Source organism: Grammomys surdaster, unplaced genomic scaffold (genome assembly GCF_004785775.1).
Source record: "Grammomys surdaster isolate TR1022 unplaced genomic scaffold, NIH_TR_1.0 338, whole genome shotgun sequence".
NCBI classification, from domain to species: domain Eukaryota; kingdom Metazoa; phylum Chordata; class Mammalia; order Rodentia; family Muridae; genus Grammomys; species Grammomys surdaster.
The window spans coordinates 788,834-811,463 of record NW_021604757.1 but is presented as its reverse complement, the minus strand read 5'-3'; the positions used below and the strand labels follow the sequence as shown (position 1 = coordinate 811,463).

At 46.8% G+C, this 22,630-nt stretch overlaps 1 protein-coding gene across 4 annotated transcripts in view; it reads right to left on the bottom strand.

The window, feature by feature from the left end:
* The window catches only part of Ext2 (exostosin glycosyltransferase 2), a 124,808-nt gene that overhangs the window by 5,897 nt on the left and 96,281 nt on the right, over positions 1-22,630 (bottom strand). For all 4 annotated transcript variants that reach the window (XM_028778510.1, XM_028778511.1, XM_028778512.1 and 1 more), the window contains 3 exons: positions 5,635-5,778; positions 3,120-3,248; positions 1,778-1,860 (listed from right to left, as the gene is read on the bottom strand). In XM_028778510.1, coding sequence (XP_028634343.1) covers positions 1,778-1,860; positions 3,120-3,248; positions 5,635-5,778 — 356 coding nt within the window. The remainder of the gene's footprint in view (positions 1-1,777; positions 1,861-3,119; positions 3,249-5,634; positions 5,779-22,630) is intronic.

Here is a 22,630-nt window from a genome sequence, read left to right as displayed (position 1 = left end):
GTGTGTGTGTGTGTGTGTGTGTGTGTGTGTGTGTGTGTGTGTGTGTGATATGAGTGCAGGTACCACAGAGGTTACTGGATTCCCTGAAGCTGGAGTTGGTTGTAGGAACTGAACTGGGATCCTTGAGAAGAACAGCAAGTGCTCTTAACTGCTGAACCATCTCTCCAGCCCTCTGGTGATTTCTGAAGCCTCCTTCACATTTGCTACTTTAGACAAGACTATTCTGAGTAACCTACCTGGTAATAACAACTCTGTCTTGCTTCCCTTATTATAAACTGCACGTTCCTTGGGGGATGCATCACAAATGCAGATTAGGTTTTATATGCATACAAACATACAACAGCTGCTGTGTGTAAGCCACTGCTGGTAAATATAAAGCACTAAGTTCTACAGAGTGACTGATCCAGCACCAGGCCTGCTTTACCAGTTCTCTTCTGAATCAGCCTCCATGGCTCCCTGCTCAGGGCTCGGTAACTCTGTCTTCCTAAGTGCTCTATCCCTGCTCTTAACACAGCTTTAAATCTGCCATGCGCTCATCCTAGACAAGAGTTGCTAACCCCAGGATGAACCCCAAGGCTGTCACCAGGTCAACTTTTCTCCCTTCACTGTACTGTAACCTCCATGTTAACTCACTGACAACCACTTGCCTTAATGCTATGAATTCTCCCCAACACAGGGAGTAAGGGAGGTTTTAATAACCATTTCGCCTACTCTGGTAGAATTACAACTGGGGCCTCTTTCCAATGAGCTATGGTAGATAATTAACTTTGCCATCCTTACGACATTTACAGTGTTCCAGGGGAAAGTCATATATGATTTCACATCAACTGTTACTAAAAGTCATGGCTTTTGAGTAAGATGTCTCCATGAGGGAGCTAAGAAGGTCATTTAGAGTTAGAAGAAATTAAACATCACAGAAGTGAACACCGAGCAGAAAGGGTCTGGAGGACTTTCTTGTGGGTATGGACTTCAGAAGTGAACTCTTTCAGCAAAGACACATGCTGATCGGTGGGAATCTGAGCTGGAGGCCTCCTCTGAAAGGTTACTACAGCATTCTTGGAGTAACTTGGGTCCCTTGACAGCCATCCTGATAGACAATAGAGCTTTCGGCCCGAGTAGAGAGGGTATAAAGTACAGAGCAGACTCAGGAGCTGTGAAGGCTGGGGACTGTGAGGATCCAGTACAGATTCCAGTGGTCTTGAAGAAAGACATACGAGACATGGTTCTTAGGATTCTTAGCCCAGGGTGACATGCCACATTCAAATGTGATAGCAGAAGAACTGACAAGATGGTTCAGCGTCACCCTACTGTTCCAATCTTCCGAGCTTGGCTTTTAATCCTGCCCTTGGCAGGTAACACAGTGGGGTCAGCAGAAGCAGTTGGTCTCTGCTGGGTTGGGTTTAATTTTTTTAATCAAGCATTACTGTAGCACCAAGCTATTACCCAGAGAAGAAAGCCCGTGTTTTCTTGGAGACAGCTCACTCCATTAGAGTTGACTGTAGACAGCTAACCATTTCGTCTATACAAAGGGTCGGCTTCTAGAGCTTAAGGCCAGCTATATTTTTTCAGACCCTTCCAGCCATTACAAATTGAGTGAGTAGCATCTCAAATTAATTCGCTGGGTGACCTGGGTTTGAACTAACTCAATTCCCACAGTGCACAAGGAGGTGCTGGCTTCCAGCAGCTGTCCTTCCATCTCCAACATAGTTCCATGAACAGGCTCAGGCAGGAAACGGGGCTGGAGGCTAAGTGGGCTTCTCTTCAGAGGCGTACTCACCTCTCTACCATGTGAGTCTGGTCAAGCGAAAGCCCATCGATGGCTGTGCACTCAGGACACTTGAACTTCTTTCTTGGGGTTACCTGAGGAGGAAAATGAAACACACCTTGCTGTCAGTGCCCAGGACTGCCATGATGCCACCATGGAGGCTTCTGTGCTGTGAGCAGGGGTAGCTTGTGCACTTTGTTCGTGTACACACACATGCACATGCGCACACACACCTCAGCATTCCTCCATTTAATCTGGGCTGCCTCAGCCAAGGACAGAACTCCCAAGGGCCCAATAACAGCACTTGGAGGGCTTTCGCCTTCTGTAACTGGGAAGAAGTCGTGATGACAAGCTCCTTAATTCCTGTTTAATGACTGTTTTCTCACTGCCAAGGTCCTTGTATAAACACCATTTGTTCTTGCAGTCATGAGGGCGATGAAATACAGCCTCCCACAACTTGCAGCAGAACCTTGGTTCCAACAGGCAGCATTTCGCCTTCTCCTGCTAAGGCCCAAGGCTAGGACAACAGCTCTCCTGGAGTTGCCAGCTCATTCCCAGTTCCCTTGGTGGGGGTGGGAGGAACTACTTAGCCCTCACCCTGAGACTCCTCTGCCCTGACTCTTCTTAACCTCATACCCAAACCTGAGACTCTTGGTAATTGTTCTAGCAAACCCAGGAGAGGCTGCTCTGAAGATGGATAACAGGGAAGGACGGGAGGATGAGCACGCTGACCAGGGAGAGAGATCAGGACTCATATCTCTATCCACATATGATCACATACACAGGAAGTAGCCATAGCTAATCACATGTTGAAAAAGGAAACTTAAGGTCTGGGGTCCCTGAAGAGCAGCCTTCACAATTTATAATCTTCCATTTTTCTTGCAGTCCCTTGCCCTCTGAGTTACTCAGGGACATGATAGGGGAGTCAGTAAGATGTTACCCATGCTACCAGCCTAAACTTCAAAGATGGTGATTCTTCCAGGCTGAGAAAGTCAATTTCTCACTGCCCAATTTCACATGGGTTTCTAATCCAGGAGGTAAAGACCATTCTGTCCATATAAGTGGACTACTACTACTGACCTGTAACTTGGGCTATGATTTTAGCAAACACAGAGTTTCAAGAATAAAATGCTATCTTTTCAGGCCCAAAGACTTTGTATTTTCAGCTTTTCGTATGTTATAGCAAAGATACTTCAAAATTCTGACAGCTGGATCTTTAAAATCAAGGATGAGGAAAACTGCATAGCCATTCTGCTCTCTGTGCTGAGTCAGCACCTGTCTAGCTCCTCCAGCCTCTGGGGTAGGAACAGCACTGGGTCCCAGAGAGCCAAGCAAGGGTGGCATGGGCTCTTACCTTGATGACAGCTTTCCCTGTGACATTGGCCACCAGGAAATTCATGGCGATATCTTCACAGTTCATGTGAGCATCCACCCAGTTCTTGATGTCCCCAGGCATTTTGTAGGTGTACAGGTAATTAAAATACTGTTGCATGAGACAAAAATGAAGAAATACACAAAAAGCAACTCAGTGGTACAGGGACAAGATTAAACACAAGACTTTACTGGTGGGGAGAGCAAAAAGAAATTAAGGGGCCCAGTGCCTTTAAAATAGGCTAGTAAGATGACTCACAGGTAAGCCTGCTGTGCACTAAAGCACGTGTGTGTGGTGTACACACACGCACGCACGCACACACACACACACACACACACAGAGAGATTGACTTTAATGAGATTCTTGAGTAGGTGACAAGAACAAGTAGGTGCATGCGTGTGCTGAGTTCCCCTTCTGAGTGGAAAAATGCAAATAAAAACAAGGTAGACAGTTCTATTTATGATTATAAATGTAATAGACCATAGGTGTGTTATAAAATAAATACTGCCATCGTCTTCCTATTAATGTAAACTGTGAGGCAAACATGTAGGTGGTCTTAAGGATGCCCTAGCAAGTCTTTCTATGGGCCACATCCTGAGCTGAGAAGGAAGGCTCATGCTTTTAGCTGCAGAACAGGAGTAAGGCAAACTTGAAATTACCATAAGTTCCATGAGTGAACTAGAAATTAATGGATCAAAAATACTTAGGCAGTGTGGAGGTGTGCTCCTCCAGTCCCAGCACCTGGGAGCCTGAGCCAGGAAGACTGTGAGTTCAAAGCCAGCCTGGGCCTAGCAAGATCCTGCCTCCAAAAATAAATATGTGAACACACGCACTGATAAGTATTTACACTAAGATAAGGTCCCAAAGTTATAAATGATATCTACTGGGTTTGTTTTATTAAGACCAAAACCTATTTCTTGACTTAGAATTTCAGAAAAGTGGGAGCAGCAGTGATGAGCTGACCCCACAACAGAGCAGCAAGGAGCTGCACTGGGCTCTACAGCTCTACAGTGCGGGAGCTGCACTGGGCTCTACAGCTCTACAGTGCGGGAGCTGCACTGGGCTCTACAGCTCTGCAGTGCAGGAGCTGCACTGGGCTCTACAGTTCTGCAGTGTGGGAGCTGCACTGGGCTCTACAGTTCTACAGCTCTACAGTGTGGGAGCTGCATTGGGCTCTACAGTTCTGCAGTGCGGGAGCTGCACTGGGCTCTACAGCTCTGCAGTGCGGGAGCTGCACTGGGCTCTACAGTTCTGCAGTGCGGGAGCTGCACTGGGCTCTACAGCTCTGCAGTGCGGGAGCTGCACTGGGCTCTACAGTTCTGCAGTGTGGGAGCTGCACTGGGCTCTACAGTTCTACAGCTCTACAGTGTGGGAGCTGCACTGGGCTCTACAGAGCTCTGCACATTAGCTCTCCTATTGCTGACAGCACGAGTTATTCTTTTTAGTTAAACCCTATGCTTCCAGAGAGAATGCCAGAGCTGGGCTGAATACTCTAAAACCAAAAGCATAGCCCCCAACCTTGTCCTAAAAAACAGCCAAGGGATGAGAGTTAAAAGCAAGTACTGCTCTTGCAGAGGACCCAGGTTTAGTTCCCAGCACCCACACTGTGTGGCTCACAATTGCCTGTAACTCCAGCTCGGAGGATCCAATATGCCTGGGCTCTGCACTCATATGCATATCGCCCTCTTCCCTCATACCTACATGACTAAAAGTAATAAGAGTACATATTTTTATTTGTTGTTTTTGTTTTTTGAGACAGGATTTTTCTGTGTAGCCCTGGTTGTCAAAGAGGAAAATCTTAACATAAGCCAAACCCATGAAGTGTTGAGTGTCACCTTATCAGAAACTGGTCAGCATTTATATAGTAAGATTCATTCTAGTCATCAAAACAGCTCAGGTTAATTTTCTAGATGTACTGTCATGCAACGGAAGGCAAGGCAGTCAGTTGCATGTCCTGTTGACGTTGGTAGGAATCTAAAAACAATACCCAGGGAATTGCCCTCTGTTGTAATGTTGCCTACCATAATGGCCACAAGCACAATCGTTATAAAAAGTATATAAACTACTACTTAAGCGTTAGATATTAGCATTCTCTGAAATGACAAAAACTAAATACCCAATGGTAGAGAAATGTTTATATACATAATTTAAGAAACATTAACACAGTGGCTTATTACCAATTATGCTACAAAGTAACTAATGGTTTTTGAAGAAAGACAAACGGTATGAGGAAACACTTGTAATAATGAGACAGTAGGTAGAAGAGAACGTGTACAACCATCTGTGTATAGTGTGCAGGGGAAACAGAAGGCCAGAAAAGCATCTCACAACCATGCTCCTCTAAGTGACACAAGACAGCAGCTTCTCCTTGGGGATTTTTGGTGCTTCCATATTTACAAGGAGTACCATACAAATGGCTTCCCAGTGAAGGCCCCAGAAATTAAACAAGTGAATCAAACAGGCACCTCACACTTGCCCACAGTGCCCACACCCTCACCTTGTGATAGAAGGCTGCGCCCGTGAGCACCATGGACACCTCATTGGTCCACTCAGACTCATACTTCCACTTGTTCATCTCGTGGTCCCAGAGATGCAGGCGGCCTGGGTAGCCCACCAGCCGGTCAGGAAATTCCCGCCAGACCTAGGGAAAGAAGCACAGCAATGAGCCATCACCGGCTCAGAAAGTCATAGGTGCTGAGGCTCCCAGACCCCTGGGGTCAGGACAGGTTTCTGAGGACTCCACTGGTGGGTGCTAGTGTTCCACCAGTGTTCAGAGACAGAGGATTTTGATTTCTTCTAGAACATCATTTCAAGCCTTGTGGAAGGAAGAAGGGCTTGCTGAGTATTGCCTAGGCCAGCTACATAGGAAACTGGCTGCCTTGACCCCCTTTGCACAACACATATTTAGAAAAGTAGACTCAGCTGTTTGATAAATAGAATGAATCCTTCAGAGTGTGAACTCTGAGAGGAGACTGGTGGGGTGGCAGCTCCCTGTGTGTTCTGAGAACTAGCACTTCACGACCCCATGCCCTGGAGCATTCTAGAACAACTGAGTTCTATATTTGGGAAGGTCCTCAGAGTTGATACTCTGGATGGACTAGATATCCATGAGGCATGTCTGGTACTTTCTCCCATGTGTTTCCTGTCATTTAGCTTGACCTTTAGAAGCAAGGAGGGAGCTGAGGGGGTGACTCAGTTGCTCAAGTACCTGCCATGAACACACCAGGATCTTGAGATCTCTAAAACCTATGTAGGGAAAACGCAGGTACACAGTGTCCCCCTCTAGTCACAGCAGAGGAAGCAGTGACAGGCAGCCCTCTGAAGCCATTTGGCCAGCTGGGCTAGGTAAATTAATGAGTTTCGGGCTCAGTGAGAAAAACCTTTCTTAAAAAATTAAGGTGGGAATCAATCAAGGGAAGACGCCAATGTTGACTGAGGACACTACACCTGCACACTGTGTGCACACAGCCACACAAACAAGTATACCTGGGACCAAGTGAGATGGTTCAGTGACTAAAGGTGACTTCCACCAAGCCTGGAGATCTGTGTTCATCCTGAAGACTAACATGGTAGAAGGAAAGAGGTGACTCTGGCAGGTTCTTCTGACCTCAACGTGCGTACCATGGCATGCCCACACCACACCCACAATGAATACATTAAAATGTAATAAAAGGCTTTTTTTTAACCTAAGCATACACCACTTCCCCAATTCCTACTCTACATATTATAAAAGGCTCAATAAGCAGGGACAGTTTGACTGTCTGTCCCCTATGATGCTTCTCTGCCTCCTTAGCTGGCTCAACCTTCAGCAGGAGTCTAAAGAACAGCACCCTCAAAGGCCCCACTTATTTCCTCAGACACTATCTTTAGGGAATCTCATCTCATCCTAGCTGCTGAGATGGCCAACATTTTTTAGGTTCCCCTGACTGGGTAAATAAAGATCTCTCCCTAACATGCTGTGCAGTGCTGTACTGAGAGCAAGACATGGCCACTACCTTGTGATCTGAACAGCTGTGGTTGCCAGCACCAGTCCCTTACCATCAGGCCTTTCAAATTGAAGTTCCTCTACAGAGAGAGGGCCTCGGAAGGTCAGCAGCTCTTCCCCTGAGATTCCGGTTAGAGATGCTGGGCAAGTTACGGTTTGGAAGGACAGGGGGTGCAGCATGGGGATGAAGAGGTGGCTGTCATGGGATCTGGTTGGAGATCCAGGGAGTGGCAGAGGTGGCAGTTAGAGGTGGCCTGAAGTAGAGCCAGCAGGACTTTGTAATGGATCCAGAAAGGAGAGCAAAGGCTGCCTAGGCATCTGCGCCTGAGGGGCAAGTGAGCTACGAAGGTAGAGAAGCTTGAGGGGGTCTTTCTGGGCTAGGAATTGAGTTCTGTTCTGGCCATGTTGGTGTTAACTTTTCCTGTAAACAGCATCCTAGATAGGCTATACCAGTGACAAACTGAAGGAACCCTTCTACCCAAGCCCAGCTGGGTGAACTAATGACTTTATTGGGCTTACTTACAGGAGCATGAGTGACAAACTTGAGGGTCCCATGTGTGACAGGCACAGGAGCAGTTTCCCACACCAAGTCGCATGTTGCAAACTGCTTTTCCAGAAGCTGGGGAGGGTTATTTGCTGAGTCATTACACTGTTTCTTCGATTATCTGTAGATTTTATGGAACATCTAACCTGCATTGTGGGCCTGGCCCGGGAGTCATAAAGAGAGCTTACCCTTGTGTGATATTGGTGTACCTAGCAGAGTACTCACAGCCTTGCCCTCATTAACACCATGTTGTCACCAATGGAGCTAATGAGCTACAGACAACAGGATAGCTGCCGACAAGTGACTCTGTGGCAGACGGTTCCCAGGCCGTGTGGGCTGCTGCTGTGTGCTCTCTCCTATGAAGTTGTATTTCAGCAGACTAAAATACTATGATGCTATTATAGCTACTATGGATTTATAAAGGTAGGACAAGAACAGTGTGTAAGTCATAACTTCTGTCTGTGGGCCAGGACAGACTGCTTTTCCTCAACATACACAAGTCATAGCACCTTGCTGGCTAATCTGCCTCAGTGGACACTAGAAGGCCCCAGCACATATGGTCAGGCAGCTGGAATGGCAAGACGCAGGGATATGTCCAACTCTGCCTGTATGGCTGGAGATGGCAGCTGCCTTTCCTGTTGACTTGGAATTAATACTGTTGTACACTGAAGGAAGGCAAGTCCCCTCCTTCTTTCTAAGCCCCCCGCCCCTGCAGCCACCATCCATCTGCATTATCATGTCAGGGTCAAACACTGTTAAGATTTCAGTATGGGATTCTTCCTGTTGGCTGAAGTCACCTACCAGCCTTCTCTCCAGGACTTAATCCACAACACCAACACCGAGTCGCAGACTGCCAAACTACAGTGTGCTGAAAGGCACCAGAGGTGTCCCGAGTCTTGTCTTCTTTTGGAGCCTTTCCTGAGCTCTGTCTTTTCTGGGCCCCTCTGTCCATGACTTACCCCAGGCAGCTGGATCCAATCAAGATGCCATCCTTGTCACTTCATCTATAACTTGCAGCTGACTATGGGATCAACAGAGGGAAGCAGACGGGAGGCCCTCACAAACTGGCCAGTGTAGAAGCAAGCTGATTATGAACATGGTAGAGCAACAGTGCCCACTCCACGCCCTCCTCGCTGAGCACCCTGCTCCAATCCCACGCCTCTCCTCTAGGATCAGAGCTTGTACATTTGTCTCTGAGACCCACCTACCTTGCTCTAGTTCCCACTCCAGTCCAGCCACAGGCTTTCTAAAGAGCAACCTGGTGGACATTTACTGGCATAGCCCTGAGGGCCAACGTGTGTACTCATCTGGTTTCTATGTGAATACAGACTACAGATTCAGAGTACTTGCACAGCTAGCTGCTCCTTCTGTGCTCTTCACCCCCAAACACCTCTCACTACTCAGAGAGATTTTCTGTTCTCAGGACTCACAGATGCAATTACCTAGGCTACTTTGTTTAAAACAAACACCTCCCCAAACCAATAAGCCACGAGGTCTCTTCTGTGGCTTCTCACAGGGGAAGTAAAAGCAGTTCTATCTTTGTTTCAATCTCAAGAGGCAGCCTAACCAGACCCTTGCATCCACACACTGCATAGGAGCACATGGCCACTCAGACCCACTGGACCAGTCACCATGGCTGGTTCCTGTTTGTCACCAGGACTAGGTGAGTACTAAAGTGAGATCTTTTAGGGCAAAGATCTTCTATGTTCCCTGCTCTCTAAAGATTTGTTTCTAGGAATGAACCCATCCAGTGTGATCTGTTTCAGGCTGCACATTTCTGAACAGACTGGCTTCCATCAGTGAACTTTGTTAAGTGCCATATACATTAGGTCAGCCCATAAATGATTCTGAATAGAAGATGTGTGCTACCTTCTGAGCCAGTCTGGGGTATATAGTCAACCTCAGGAATCAGAGAAAGGAGAGGAAATACGTGGCCACATGTGGTGTTCATCTGGAGGTGCAATCCTGACACCAACAGCAAGATAGGCGCTCTCCAAAAAGTCTCCCCTTCTAAAGGCGCAGTTCCACACTGCCACTGGACTAGAGGGATGACACAAGTCCCAGGATGACTGAGACCAAAAGTGCAGGGAGATGAGGTAAGGGAAGCCACAGATGGTGTGTGCCTGTAACCCTGGCGGAAGTGGCACAGGTGACGGGCCAGTGTGCATGCGCATGAGCATGGTTCCAAGGGGTGCCCCACTGAGCAATGGGTTCATGGTTTTCCTTGCCTAAAACTTCTGAGTTGTGTCAACTGCTAAGAATCATAGTGGCACACTACTCTATGAACTAGCTCAAACCCTGTGGTCCCGTGCTTGAGTGAGCCAAGGCAGAGCTGAAAACAGTCAGCAACATGCAACGATCTTTAATGAGTGGTCTCTTCCCTTCAGGCTGTGTCGTGTATGCTGCCCAGATGTGGAGGCAGTAGCTGGCTGGCCTCCATTAAGAAGACAGTTACAGGATTCATATTCTCTCTCTCCTCTCTCCTCTCTCCTTCCTCTCTCTCTCTCTCTCTCTCTCTTTCTCCCTTCCTCCCTCCCCCTCCCCCCCCATCCATTCCTGAATGCACATATGGAGGTCAGAATAATGGGTATATTCATTGAACCTGGAGCTATGCTGGTGGCCAGCAAGCCCCAACAACCCTGTTTCTGTCCCTGCACCAGTACTAGGCTTATGGACACGTGTGTGGTCCCACCTTGCTTTTTATGTGGGTGCTGGGAATCTAACTTGGTTCCTCACACTGGCATGGTGAGTTTGGCTAGTGTGCTTCCCCACCAGGCCTTCTCTCTAGGCCCCAAACCCACCTTCCTGAGGTGAAGTGCAAAGGGAGCAAAAGGGTTTGTCTCTTAGCTCAGGCTCTGCATTACACCAGCAGACGGCAGTTTGTCGAGAGATGGCTCTTTGGAAAGTTGAGAGCCTTGGTTCACACCAAGAGCACAACTGAATGCTGACTAGATCGGGGAGCCCAGACATCGTCACCTAGAGCTTCCTCATGCTGACTAGCATTGATATATACTTGCACAAACACAGTGTACTTCACAATGAACCTGTGCGATCACCTCAGTCTGCCCTCTCAAGCATAGCAGAGTTCTGTTTAAAATCAACCAAGCAGGAAAACTAGAAGCACAGGGGAGCTCCGGAATTTTGGCAGCACTCTTATCTGTCCCAGTCTGCCTGGAAGGTAGGACTTTGGTATTGGGTACATGATGTGTGCTTCTTTTGAGTGGCTTCTTCAGGCCCAGGGATGGGCTGTGCTTAGTTACAGTGGACACAGGATTGTGTGCCGGTCCATCTTCCACTGTTGGCTACCACAGGGAAAGCATTTCTGAAAAAGGTGGCCCTGAGACCACCTTTATCTGATCACCTATGGTGTGAGATGACTCAGACTGGGTGATCGGAACTATGAGGCCCCGTTCAAATTGTCTTCAGGATCTGTAGTCCTCAAGATCATCTGGAAGGGAGAGGTCATTCCTCCAGCTACTCAAATGTTCTCTCCACAGATGAAAAACCTGACCCGTGGAGGAAGTACCTTCCAAGGCTACATGGCCAGGTTGAGCCTATGTGGGTCCAAAGTGCTAAAGCAGCCTGTCATCAAGTCCTATGCTTCTCAGCATTCTAAGAAGTACACCATGGCCCTGAGCTCAGCCCCTCACCTGTGAAACATGACAGCCAGATTGAAGCTAGTCTACACTACTCAGAGTGCCAGTGCTCTTCAGCCTGCAGGCCGTGATGGGTATCACGAGAGCTACTGAGCCCACAGATCATTCAGGTGGACAGCAGAGCAAGGTTGGGGCAGTGAGGGAGGAGACATGCCTGGAGGCAGTGGGTGTGGGAGGATATGACTGGGGGTGTCTGGGGTGGGGGGTGGGGACATGACTGGCCTTCTGCTCCCATCAGCACTGATCTTTCTAAAGCAGAAGCTTCATTGTTAAGTGTGGTTTCCATCTAGACTCAGCAGCTACATGCTCGTGGCATGAGGAGAAGAAGCCCCGTCAGCTGTGTGCAAGCCAGTGTGTTTCCACAGCACATCTGAGTGCCTTCTGGAACCTCAGATTCTAGAGCAGAGGAAGAAGCACAAGACCACAGCAGCTGCATAAAATTCAGCCTGACTATTCTTCATGAGGCAATGAATCTTTCCTGAGAGACAACAGCAGAGAGGAGGAGGGTGCAAGTGAGGGGCTAGGAGAAAGGTCAGGATGGAGGTGTGCTCAAGCTACTTCTGTGCCCTTAAGACTACTACCCCATCCCCACCCCCCCCCCCCCAATTTTTTTCTTTATTTCTGGAGCCTCGGGTGTAGTTACACTATTTCTTGGCCTGGTCTTAGAAGACTATTCAATAAAGTTAAAACCATGATGAGCAGGCAAATGGCTGTTTCCTAAGTCCTGCAAAGAGAGGACAGGCAGACTGCTTTTACTCAGTGGACTGTTACTGAGGCTTCATAATTCTGAACTGGCTTTGGTGAGGCTCAGTGTCAGTGACTGTGGACCAGTGAAGCCTGAGCTCTGTGCAGAAGTGAGTAAGCTCTGCTGCCTCTAGCAGCTGCTGGGTGACTCTCATCACTTTCCGTTAGGAACGATGCCAAGAGCAAAGCTGATGAGTGCCTTCTTTTTTGCCTACAGAGGAAGAAATGATACTTGCAAATTGCTGAGCCAGAGGGCTCCAGGGATCTTCCTGCCTCTGCTTCTCCAGCTCTGGGATTAAACATGTATACCCAGCTTTTATATAGGTGCTGGGATCGATGTCAGGTCTTCACACTTTTACAGTGAGCACTTTACCCACTGAGCCATTCCCTAGCCTCTATTGTTGCTGTTTTGTGAGGGTGTGTTATGTGTGCCACTGCGTTTCCCGTGCATTGTCAAGCAGGCTAAGTATTGTGTCTCTTCCACTTGCTGCTGCCTGTGAATCCTTGGTGGGAAGTCTGTCCGTGCCCTCCTCTTTCTAGCTGGATAGCTGAGATTTTACTGCTGACTTCTGAAGAGTCTTTGTATGTCTGATGTGTTTACTTCTTTGTTGGACATGTGGTTTACAAATATTTTCTCTGGTCTGTAGCTTGTCTTTTCATCTTCTTTATAGTCTCTTTTAAGGAGTAAAATATTTTATTTTGAAAAGGCCCAATTTACCAATTTGTCCTTTTATGAACTAACCTTTTGTTGTCAAGTTCAGAACTCTTCTCAAACTCCTTGAGTCTCACCCCCAACCCCAAACCCAGGGCTGTGCTTTACATTAAGTATGCGATTTGCTTTTGGCTAATTCTGTAGAGGGTGTAAAGTTTAAGTCAAACTCCTGCTTGTGGAGGCCTCAACTTTCCAGAACTGTCTCTGAAAGGTCCTGTCTCTTCCTGGAACTGCACTAGTACCTTCTGTCAAAAGCCAGCCTGTCCCATGTGCATCTTGGAGGGTTCCATACTTCAGGGAAAGGATACAAAATAAGGCATGTGACTAATGGACACGAGGCTTTCACTTTCAGGGGAAACCATGTAGTGGCCCACTAGGAAGTGAGGATTCAGGGAAAGGGCTGAGGGAGTTATCAGGGTAGAAAGGGGGCTTGTGGACTGGGGACAAAGAAACAGACATGAAGAAGCTTTGAAGGCTTCATTCTACAGAAGGGAAGTTTAATTACAAAGTTAGGATGAATCCCCATTGCTCACAGTCGGGCAAGAACAGCATAAAATTCCTCTCTGCCAATTTTTTACTGGCTGGTAGGTAGAACCAGCACTCCACTGCACAGGGATTATGGGGACATATTACTCCAACAGTTCTTTATAATTCTACTCACAGGGTGTCAATTCAATGTCCAAACCTTAACCCCAGTCAGTCTGCAAGTATTTACTGTATAACCACTGAGCCAAGAGTCTAGGCAGAGAGCTGCTGAAAGAGGTGCCACACTCCCTGCTGAAAGGACTGCACTACCACCAAGGGTGGTTTATCGGCAAGCTCGGCATCTCTGCTGCACACGTGGTCAGTGACTCTAGTTGTGAGTGGTGGCCTCTTCTTTTCCTTCCAAGGGCTGAGTGTCAACGTGTGATTATGACCTCCGCCCAAACCCACATATCTTTAGCCCAACCCAGAGGCTACTGGGGAACCAAGAAGAATTACTTTTAAAGGTTGCCAAGTTTTGATCTAAACCAGCCAGCAGACAGTAGCAAATACACAGCAGCCATGATTAATGAGAACCCTAGGCACCAACTTCCAGGCATCTGAGAAGTAGGCTGTGCATCTCAGGCTGACGAGCTCATCCTGCTTTCTAGAGACTCATCCCACAGTTCGGGCATCTTCAAGGGCAGACACCACCTTGAGCCTTTCCACATTTTCTCCCTCCCTTCATACTGTACATGGTGTGACAGGGATCACAAGCCTGTCTTAGATCCAGAACTTGGCCGGCTACAGTTGTGTGCTCTGACAACGAAAGACATGGTTTCATGTTTGGGAAGACCTAGGTAGTTTTCCTGGGAGCTCCAGACACTGCCCTCATGAGGAGCTGGGCAGCTCAGGGCCTCAGTGCTGTGGCTTTTACTTCCCCTGTCCCTACACCGCACCCTGCCTGAGTACCTGGGATTAGCATCTCTGTCACAATCAAGGCAGACAAATGGTCCTGGAAGAGAAGCCCCTCCCACCTGGAAACCATAGCCAGAGTCTGAAACTCTGAATTCCACAAGTGCCAGAGTTCTCTGTGATTAATCTCAATGAGACAATGGGGAGATCTGAGACAATAACTCTCAGACACTAGAATATGCTGCTTAGGGTTGCGTATCACTGCAGATAGCTTCTGCTCAATAGGGTAGGGGTGTTTGTTCAAGCATCACACTTACAATACCTAAAAATGGCCTTCCCACACTGTGAGCCTGAGTTGTTGAGGCCCAGGGCTGCCCAGGGAAGGGCCAGAGCTGCCTCCCCAGTCCTGTCCAGCATTCACTAACCTGCCTCCCTTATGAGTGTGTGGGGAGGAGGCACCATGGACAGGGAGACCTGCAGTACAAGCATGGGCCTTCCTCCTTGGGACAGGGACAGCCCTCCAATGATGTTTCAATGATGGTTATGTAAACACATTCTGAACTTGCTTTCATCTGCTCAGTGGGAAGACAGTGCCACTTCACCAGAATTCCCATCTGGGTGCTTTTCCAAATGGATGGCTGTTATTTCAATGTTCAGCATATATATTCCATTTCCTTCCTTTAATATTTTTGTTTGACTTTTTCTCCAGTGAGGCCTGGGTGCTTCACAAGGGCCTGGCAAGGTCAGGCCACACCACAGTGCCTCTCAGTGTCCTCGGCTCCTGGCTTGTCTCTGGAGGTCTCTCAGCAGTGCTCACAGCCCTGTAGCACACTCAAACTATTTTCCCTCCTATCTCATGCAGATGTAAATCAAGGCAAGCTGGACAGGGTGAACAGGTCTGCAGGCTGCACCCCAGGAGCTAGAGATACTGTGGACAGGACAGATCCTGCCTCTGACCACTCTCTTCTCATGTCTGTCTGGGGAAGTGAGGTCCCTCACGGGGTACCACTTGGCCATTCTGTCTGCTGAAGACAAAAGTATGGTGAGAGCAACTCTTAGGACATTTAAGAAAAGTAACAATCAGAGGTGACAGACAGACATTCAGACAGGCAGACAGATGTCCTTTATAATATAGTATTGATGCTATGTCCAGACTCAGGAAAAGGAGCCATGTGGGTTCTTGTAATGGTCTACCTTCAACAAGAAGATAACTGGAGACAATTCTCAATCCAACCAGTCACTGCTGGCCAGACCCAGAAAAAGCCAGGGAATCTGAGGTAGTCAAGAGCCAAGGCCTGGAAATCTGAGGTGCTAATTCTCACCAAAGCCTGTGATGTCTCCAGTACCCAGATTATTCAACCACTGTGGTACATGCCTTGTTGTGCGAGCTCCTTGGGGAGACAGAAAAGAAAGTCTATTCACCCAAGTGTTCTAGCTCGCCTATTTGGCTGACAGACCAAAGAAATCTTCTGTCAAGGCTGTCTTGGGGAGTTGTCTGGGGTTACTTTCTGGAGCACAGACAACTCACTAATAGCTGCAGTTGTAGAAAGCCCCACCCACCCAGTCAACCTCCCACCTCCTACATATTCTAGTAACCAAGGCCATGGCAGCTGGGACAGGGAGTAGTGATCTCAATCTCAGGAGAGTGTCTTGTGACTCCCTACTCCTCCATAAGGAGTGTTGGCAGACTCATCACCTCCACAGACTGCTGGCAGCTTCACTGTTCTGTGTAACTCACTGCTATAAGCATGGCACAAGGTATCTGTGGGTCACCACAGCCACTTTGTTTCCTGGTGATGACTGTCACATCCAGCTGAGAAGAATCGACCTCTGCTTCATTTCCTCCATGGATCTCTCCGTATTTGCCTCAGCTATATAAAAGCTGAGTTTTGCAGGACCCTAGATAACTCAAAGACGGAGCCTGCCCGCAGCCCACAGTAGAATGTACCATAAAGAAGACTTTTTATAGGGTCCCCTGGATCTCCAACAAGCCTGGCTGGACATGTCTCCAGACTAGGATTGGGATTCCTAGGAAGGCAACCACAAATCAGGAGGCAGAGGGCCACACAAGACTCACTTTGCACACATTTGCTCCCAGACCTTCCTGGACAGCCCAATACTCTGGGTGGACCAGCACCAGCATAGGGAGATCATATTTATCTTTTACATTATTGCTTCACTTTTGAAGGTACTGACAATGAAATCTAATTTTAGGTGGACTGTTACCTTCTGTAGCCATTATGATGAGAGGAAAAACCCCAACTATTTAGAACTGCAGATTGTACCCTCTTGCCTGCTGTCCCAGGATGCACATAGAGCTGGCTGCATTTTACTAATTTTGTTTAAAATATAAATGTCATTGTCATACCACCTCTGATGAATTCAATTAGCCAAGTCCCCCATCATTCATTAAATCCACACTCTGGGCAAGCGGGCCCTGTTCTCCTGGGCTCTCCGATCATTCCAACACTCAGTCTCCAGACTTTCACCACCTGGGTCTCACTCGTTTTCCTGTCTCCAGTCTCTGTCACCACAAATTTATCCTGGGATCAACTTCTTTTAACACACACCTCCCAGGAGACGTTTCAATTAGCCTCAGAGTCTGTCCGTCCCTCCCTTCCTCCCTCCCTCCCTCAGATGACCCTCTGACTGCCTACTATCTAATGTCCACTGTTAACAAAGCTGCTCAGCCCCCTCCCCCTCTCCCATGGCCCACACTCACTCTCACTGTGGAGCCTTCCTCTAGATAACTCCTACATCAGGAAGACCCAAGTTGGGAAGGAGCTTTGAGAAAAGAATGGGACAAGCCATGACAGTTTGCTGTCCTCTAGGATCTTTTGAAAAAATATAGTTGCCATTACCTTGGGTAGCAAGAAAAAAAATAATATATATATAAGTTCTCAAAATTTATTAGCACCTAGAGGCTTGAACAGCCTCTGCCACCTATGAGTGCTGGGCATCGATAGCCGTGCCTGACAGCACACAGCCGCTCTGTTCCTTCCCACTCCTGCATGAAGCCCTAACTCTGTATTTATAGCCAACATCATTAGCCAAGAGCATTTCACCTCTCAGGTGAAAAATGTCCAACACTTAAGTGCCACTAATAATTTTTTATGGTTGGAAATGTGGATCAAAGTATGAAAGGAAAAATAAATCCACAGGTCTGTACACTCAGCCAAGTCTCCACGGCTCATTTTCAACCACATGTTTTAAACTGTCTCTTAGAGACGGGGGAGGGGAGTAGGAATAAGTTGCTTTTTATTTCCCTGCTTTTTAGTGTCTGAAATAAAAGCAGACGGACTATGGGGGAAAAATATCAAACATTCAAGTAGCATTATACACTGCTACTGTTCCCTGAGGAGTCACTTGCAAATGAGTATCAAGAACTGAATAGATACTTTCCTGGTAAAATACATAAACAGATAAATAAATTATCCCAGGCTGAAAAGAATCTCCCATCTGGTAGCTCACTAGAGCTTGTCAAACAAGTCAGAAACACGCAGGGCCCAAGACGATCATTCCTAGCTCCTGACTGCAGAGCTAGAGGAGGGAGGGAAAGTTTCCCAGGGTCCCTTGCCTTCCAAAAGGGAAAGTGACCCCCACCAAGACAGGCAAATAACTCGTGCTTTCTTCCAAGGAAACGATTATTTCTAGCACTGGATCCAAATGTTTGTGCACTCAGGTCACAAGACTGGAAGGAAGACTGGCCCAGCTTCATGCTCCAGACCTTATTCCTCTGTACCACAAATGTTACGCAGTTGGTCTTAAAGGTGTAAACTGACCTCTCTGCAGCTCTCCAGGTCCTTGGCAGCAAAGCTTGGAGGAAGAGGGTGGTCTCTGAGGTCCCTTCACATTCTCAGTATGTTTCTTCTGAGCATAACTAGAAAAGCTAACACACGACTTTCAGAGATCTGAGCCTGTCACCTGATCAGCTATGAGGCCAGGGCTGAGTCACACCTGGTGTGAGCAGCCTCATCTGTGTTTTACATCACCTGGTATGAGCAGCCTCATCTGTGTTTACATCACCCAGTAGCGTTAAGATTCAGCAAAGGCCAGGCTGGGCACCACAGGGCTCTACAAACTTCCTCTTGGAAACAAACTGCAGAGTTCTTACTTGGTTTCTAAGCTAATAATATAGGAGACTGCCCCCACCACTCACTTCGGTGATTTTTTCTCGTGTCTTTGGGAAGAGTGTGTTCTATGAGCTGGCCTGTAGTCTCTGCCCTACAACTCATAAACATGGTGTGAAGGTTCCTTCACAGTGCTCTATGCCAATCAAGTCTTCCAGCTCTTTGGCGTGCATTGCCTTAGCATGCTCAATCACTTGTGAACACAGTATAACTCTGGGGCCTGGGCCTGCATGCAACACCTGAGCAGAGGCACTGTCAGGACTATGAACAAAGCAGGTTGTTCACTGGGTGACTTCAGTCTGCAGTCTCTAATAACATAACCTGGGCACCCTTTCCTCAACATCTAGTTAATATGCTGTTGATCTGTGTGTCACATGGTTGCTCCAGATGTTACTCTTTACACACACACACACACACACACACACACTCACACACACAGATACACACCAAGAAAAAAAAATTTCAGAATATACCTGATGTAGCGATCAAAGAAGAAATTTCAGTGCATATACATAAAATATCAATAGTAAAACCAATGATTTATGCTATCAAGTAAAAAAACAAAAAACTAGAAAAACCCCCAGTGATTCAAATTTACTAATGCAGAGTGGTGATTAGCGCAAACCAAAACATCAGAAAGCCCAACAAAGCCAAGCCAATTCTCTGAAAGAACCATAACAGCAGATCTAACCTGACCCCAGAGCATACCTGCAATCCAGCAGTCAGGAGGCAGAGGTGGCAGCAACATGAGCTTGAAGATAGCTTAGGCTACAGCTCAAGACCCTGTGGGATGAGGAGAGAGGTGTCGAAGAGAGAAGGAAAGAAATGACCAACATCAAGAATAAAAGGGACATGTCCCTTATTCTATAAGCTACTGTACATTTACATAATCTATCAAAACAAACACAAGACAGCAGAGCAAAGCAAAAGCAAGAAGGTGAGGCCCTGTTTGGGGATGAAGCGAGTGAGACAGGAAGGGGAGAAAGAGCCACCATCACCAATGACGCCTCTCCCAAGCTACAGAAGCAGGGTCCAGCAAGGCACATCTGATGCACCTTCCTCTGGGTATGTGCCTGTGCAGATGAACACACTCATTTTTCGGATGTTGCTTTCTGAGAACCACTTGAACACAGGAGTACTGTTATGATGCATTCAGCTTGTGTAATTTATACACACACAAATAGAAACTGCAGAAATCTACAGCTCCTGTTGTAGCCTGCTGGCCTCTGGTCCCTCTTATTTCCTCAGATACTTTTTTACCCATTTTCTCCCCCGAAACTCCAGTCAACGCCACTGTTAAATATTTTGTGACTATCCCACAGGTCTATCAGGTCCCCAAAGCACTACTCTTTTTTGTTTGTTTTTGTTTTGTACAACGTATCCCCTTTTGTTGCCTGAACTGAGTAATTGCTCTGCCATTCTCCTAGGAAGTCCCTACAGTGTTGAATTCAGAGGCTTATAGCTTTAGTGCCAGCGTTTCTACTTTGATCTTCTCTCTCTCCTCTTTTTGTGCTGCGGCTCCTTGTTTTCCCTTTTGTCTGGCTTGCACATGCTGCTCACCAGAGCACTTTCAGCAGTAGCTGCTTCCTCCCCTGGGTGTCCCTCTTAACTATCTTTTTGCCTGGATGATAAAAAGTTTTAGGAACATTCTCAGTATTTCATTTATCTTTGTTTCTTTTTTTCTGTTGTTGTGATAAAATCAGTTTAAGGGAAAAAGGACTCATTTGTCTTACAATTCCAGATTACAGTCCATCATGTCAGGGAGTCACAGTGGCAAGAATGTGACAGAACTGGATTATCACATTACATCCATAGCCAAGAGCAGAAAGCAGGGAATTAATGTGTGCAGATGAGAGGACCCCTGGAGCTCACTGGCCAGCAACCCTGACAAAGACCTGAGTTCTTGGCTCACTAGGAGACCCCACCTATAAACAAGACGAGGGTAGTTGAAGACGACATGCAGGGTTGACCTCTGACCTCCATAACTATGTGCACTCATATAACCATATCCACACATACATTTGCACATACCCCAAAACATGTGCACATGCACACAGACACACACACCTTTAATTTAACATAGTCTTTAAATTATAATTGTCTATGAACTTAAATGTCTATGAACTTAAATTTTCTATGAATATAAATTTTATAAGGTTTTCTTAAAAGTTAATGACTGACATTTGCACTCAAAATTCTTCAAAGCTTAGCTGTCTTTCATTCTCACATCTTACCTTAAAATTCCTGAGAGCACAATGTAAGGGGGGAAGGATTTATTTTTGGTTCACAGTTTCTGGGATTTCAAGCTATGGCTTTGTGATCCCATGAGCAGAGATAAAATGTCACAGTCACAGAAACAAAAGATAGAGGCAGAAGGAAAAGGAGTTTCTTGGGAACATGCCAAGTGACTTGCTTCTTCAACCTGGGCTCCACCTCTCTAAAGAGCCCACAATCTCCAAAACAGCACGTCCAGGTAGGAACCAAGTGTCTACATTAGAGTCTGTAGGCCCATTTCATAGCCAAGCTATAACATTCTGCCCCAGGGCCCCAAAGGCTTATGACCATCTTATAATACAAAGCTTATTTAATCCATCTCCAGGAGTCCCCAAAGTCTAAACAGTTCCAACATTGTTTAAAAGTTCAAAGTCTTCTCTACAACTCAAGACTAATGCTTGGCCATGAGCTGTAAAGCAAACAAGTTACAACGACACAGAATAAACATTCCCATCCCAGAAATATAAGAAACAATGTGGAACAATCAAAGCAAGATGCAAAACGGCGAATGCTACATTGTGCAGTTCCTTATCTGCTACCCTGGCTATGTGGCAGCAGGATGTGTGTTCCAATAGGCTTCCTCCCTCTGCCACTTTGCTGTTTGCATCCCTCATGGCCCTGTCCTGTGCGGTACATCTCACTTATTGCCTATGGCTTTCCTAGGCAGATGTCCTGTGTCTCTGGTAACTTCAACTCTGAGTCTCCACTATACTTCAGTATCACACTAACAGCGACTTTCTCTGCCTTCTTAGCAGCTTCCAGCTGGAATACCAAACCTCCCACACATCGGTCCCTCAGGTATTCCTTTGTGGTTGGTTGGTGGGAGCCCCCTCCCCACCCTTGTACTCTGCATCCCTGCAAGACTAGCGTCAGGTGGACAACACCAACATCTTCCACGATGACGACATGGCTCTATGTAGCCCTGTAGGCATGGACTTGTCAATGAAAAGTCTTATAAAAGAGTCTACAGTTCTTCATCTTGGAAGCTTGCAGTGGATAATGTCTGGCCAATTCCTGAGGTGTCCTCAGGGTATCTTTATATTGTCTAAGCACAAAGCTTGTCTTCTTCCTAATGATACTAATCTCTTTAACAACCACATCCTCTTTTTTTGCAACTTTCAAACTATTCCTTTTTTTGGCCAGACTGTATAGTGTTTTTGGATCCTCTTACTCTGCTCTTTATGACTGATTATGGCTGTAAATCTGGCTGAAAGCAGCTACTAATAGCCATTTCACAGTCTGAATGCTACATTGTCTTGAAATTTTCTCTACCAAGTTTTTGGGCACAGACAAAGATGTGGACAAATTCTTTGCAAGAATGTAACATAAATGGCTTTGGTCTAATTCTAAACAAAGACTTTGTTCCTCTGAAACTTCAAGAACTCACAGCTATTGTCTACCTCCCTGTCAGTGTTCTGTTCTGCTCTTCTGGGCATCCATTGGAATGGCCCATAAAGCTCTGCACACACCATTCTAGAGCTTCTCTAACTCTACAAATTACTGCAAATCTTCATATAAGCCAGCTCCAAAGGCCCATTAGTCAGATGGCAGTGTTTAGTCAAACTGCAACCCCACTCCTTGTAGCGATTTTCTGTATTAGTTACTTTTTCTCAGTGAGGCCACAAAATACCTGACAGAAACAATCTATGCTAGGAAGGGTTTATTTGGTTTATGGATTCCCCAGATTTCAACCCATAGTTGCTTGGCTCCAGGAACTGGACAAAGCATCATGGTCAGGGAGTGTGTGGTGGAAGAGCTTCATGTTCTTCTTGACAGGAGGAGGACGAGTAGTAGTAGGAGAAAGATGGGGAGGAGGGAGGGAGAGGAGAGATGGAGAAGAGAGGACGGTGGGGAAGTAGAAGAAGGGAGAGGAAGGAGGGGAAGGAAGAAAAGAAGGGGAAGAGAGAAGAGAATGAGGAGGGAGGAGGAGAGAAGGGGAACATTTAATAATAAAACTATTACAATTCCTGATAATGTCAATTTGTGCTTTTCCTTTTTGAGTGGCCAAACTTGACAGTTTACTTATTTTGTTAATCTTTTCAAAGAGCCAAGTTTGGCTGTGTTAATTCCT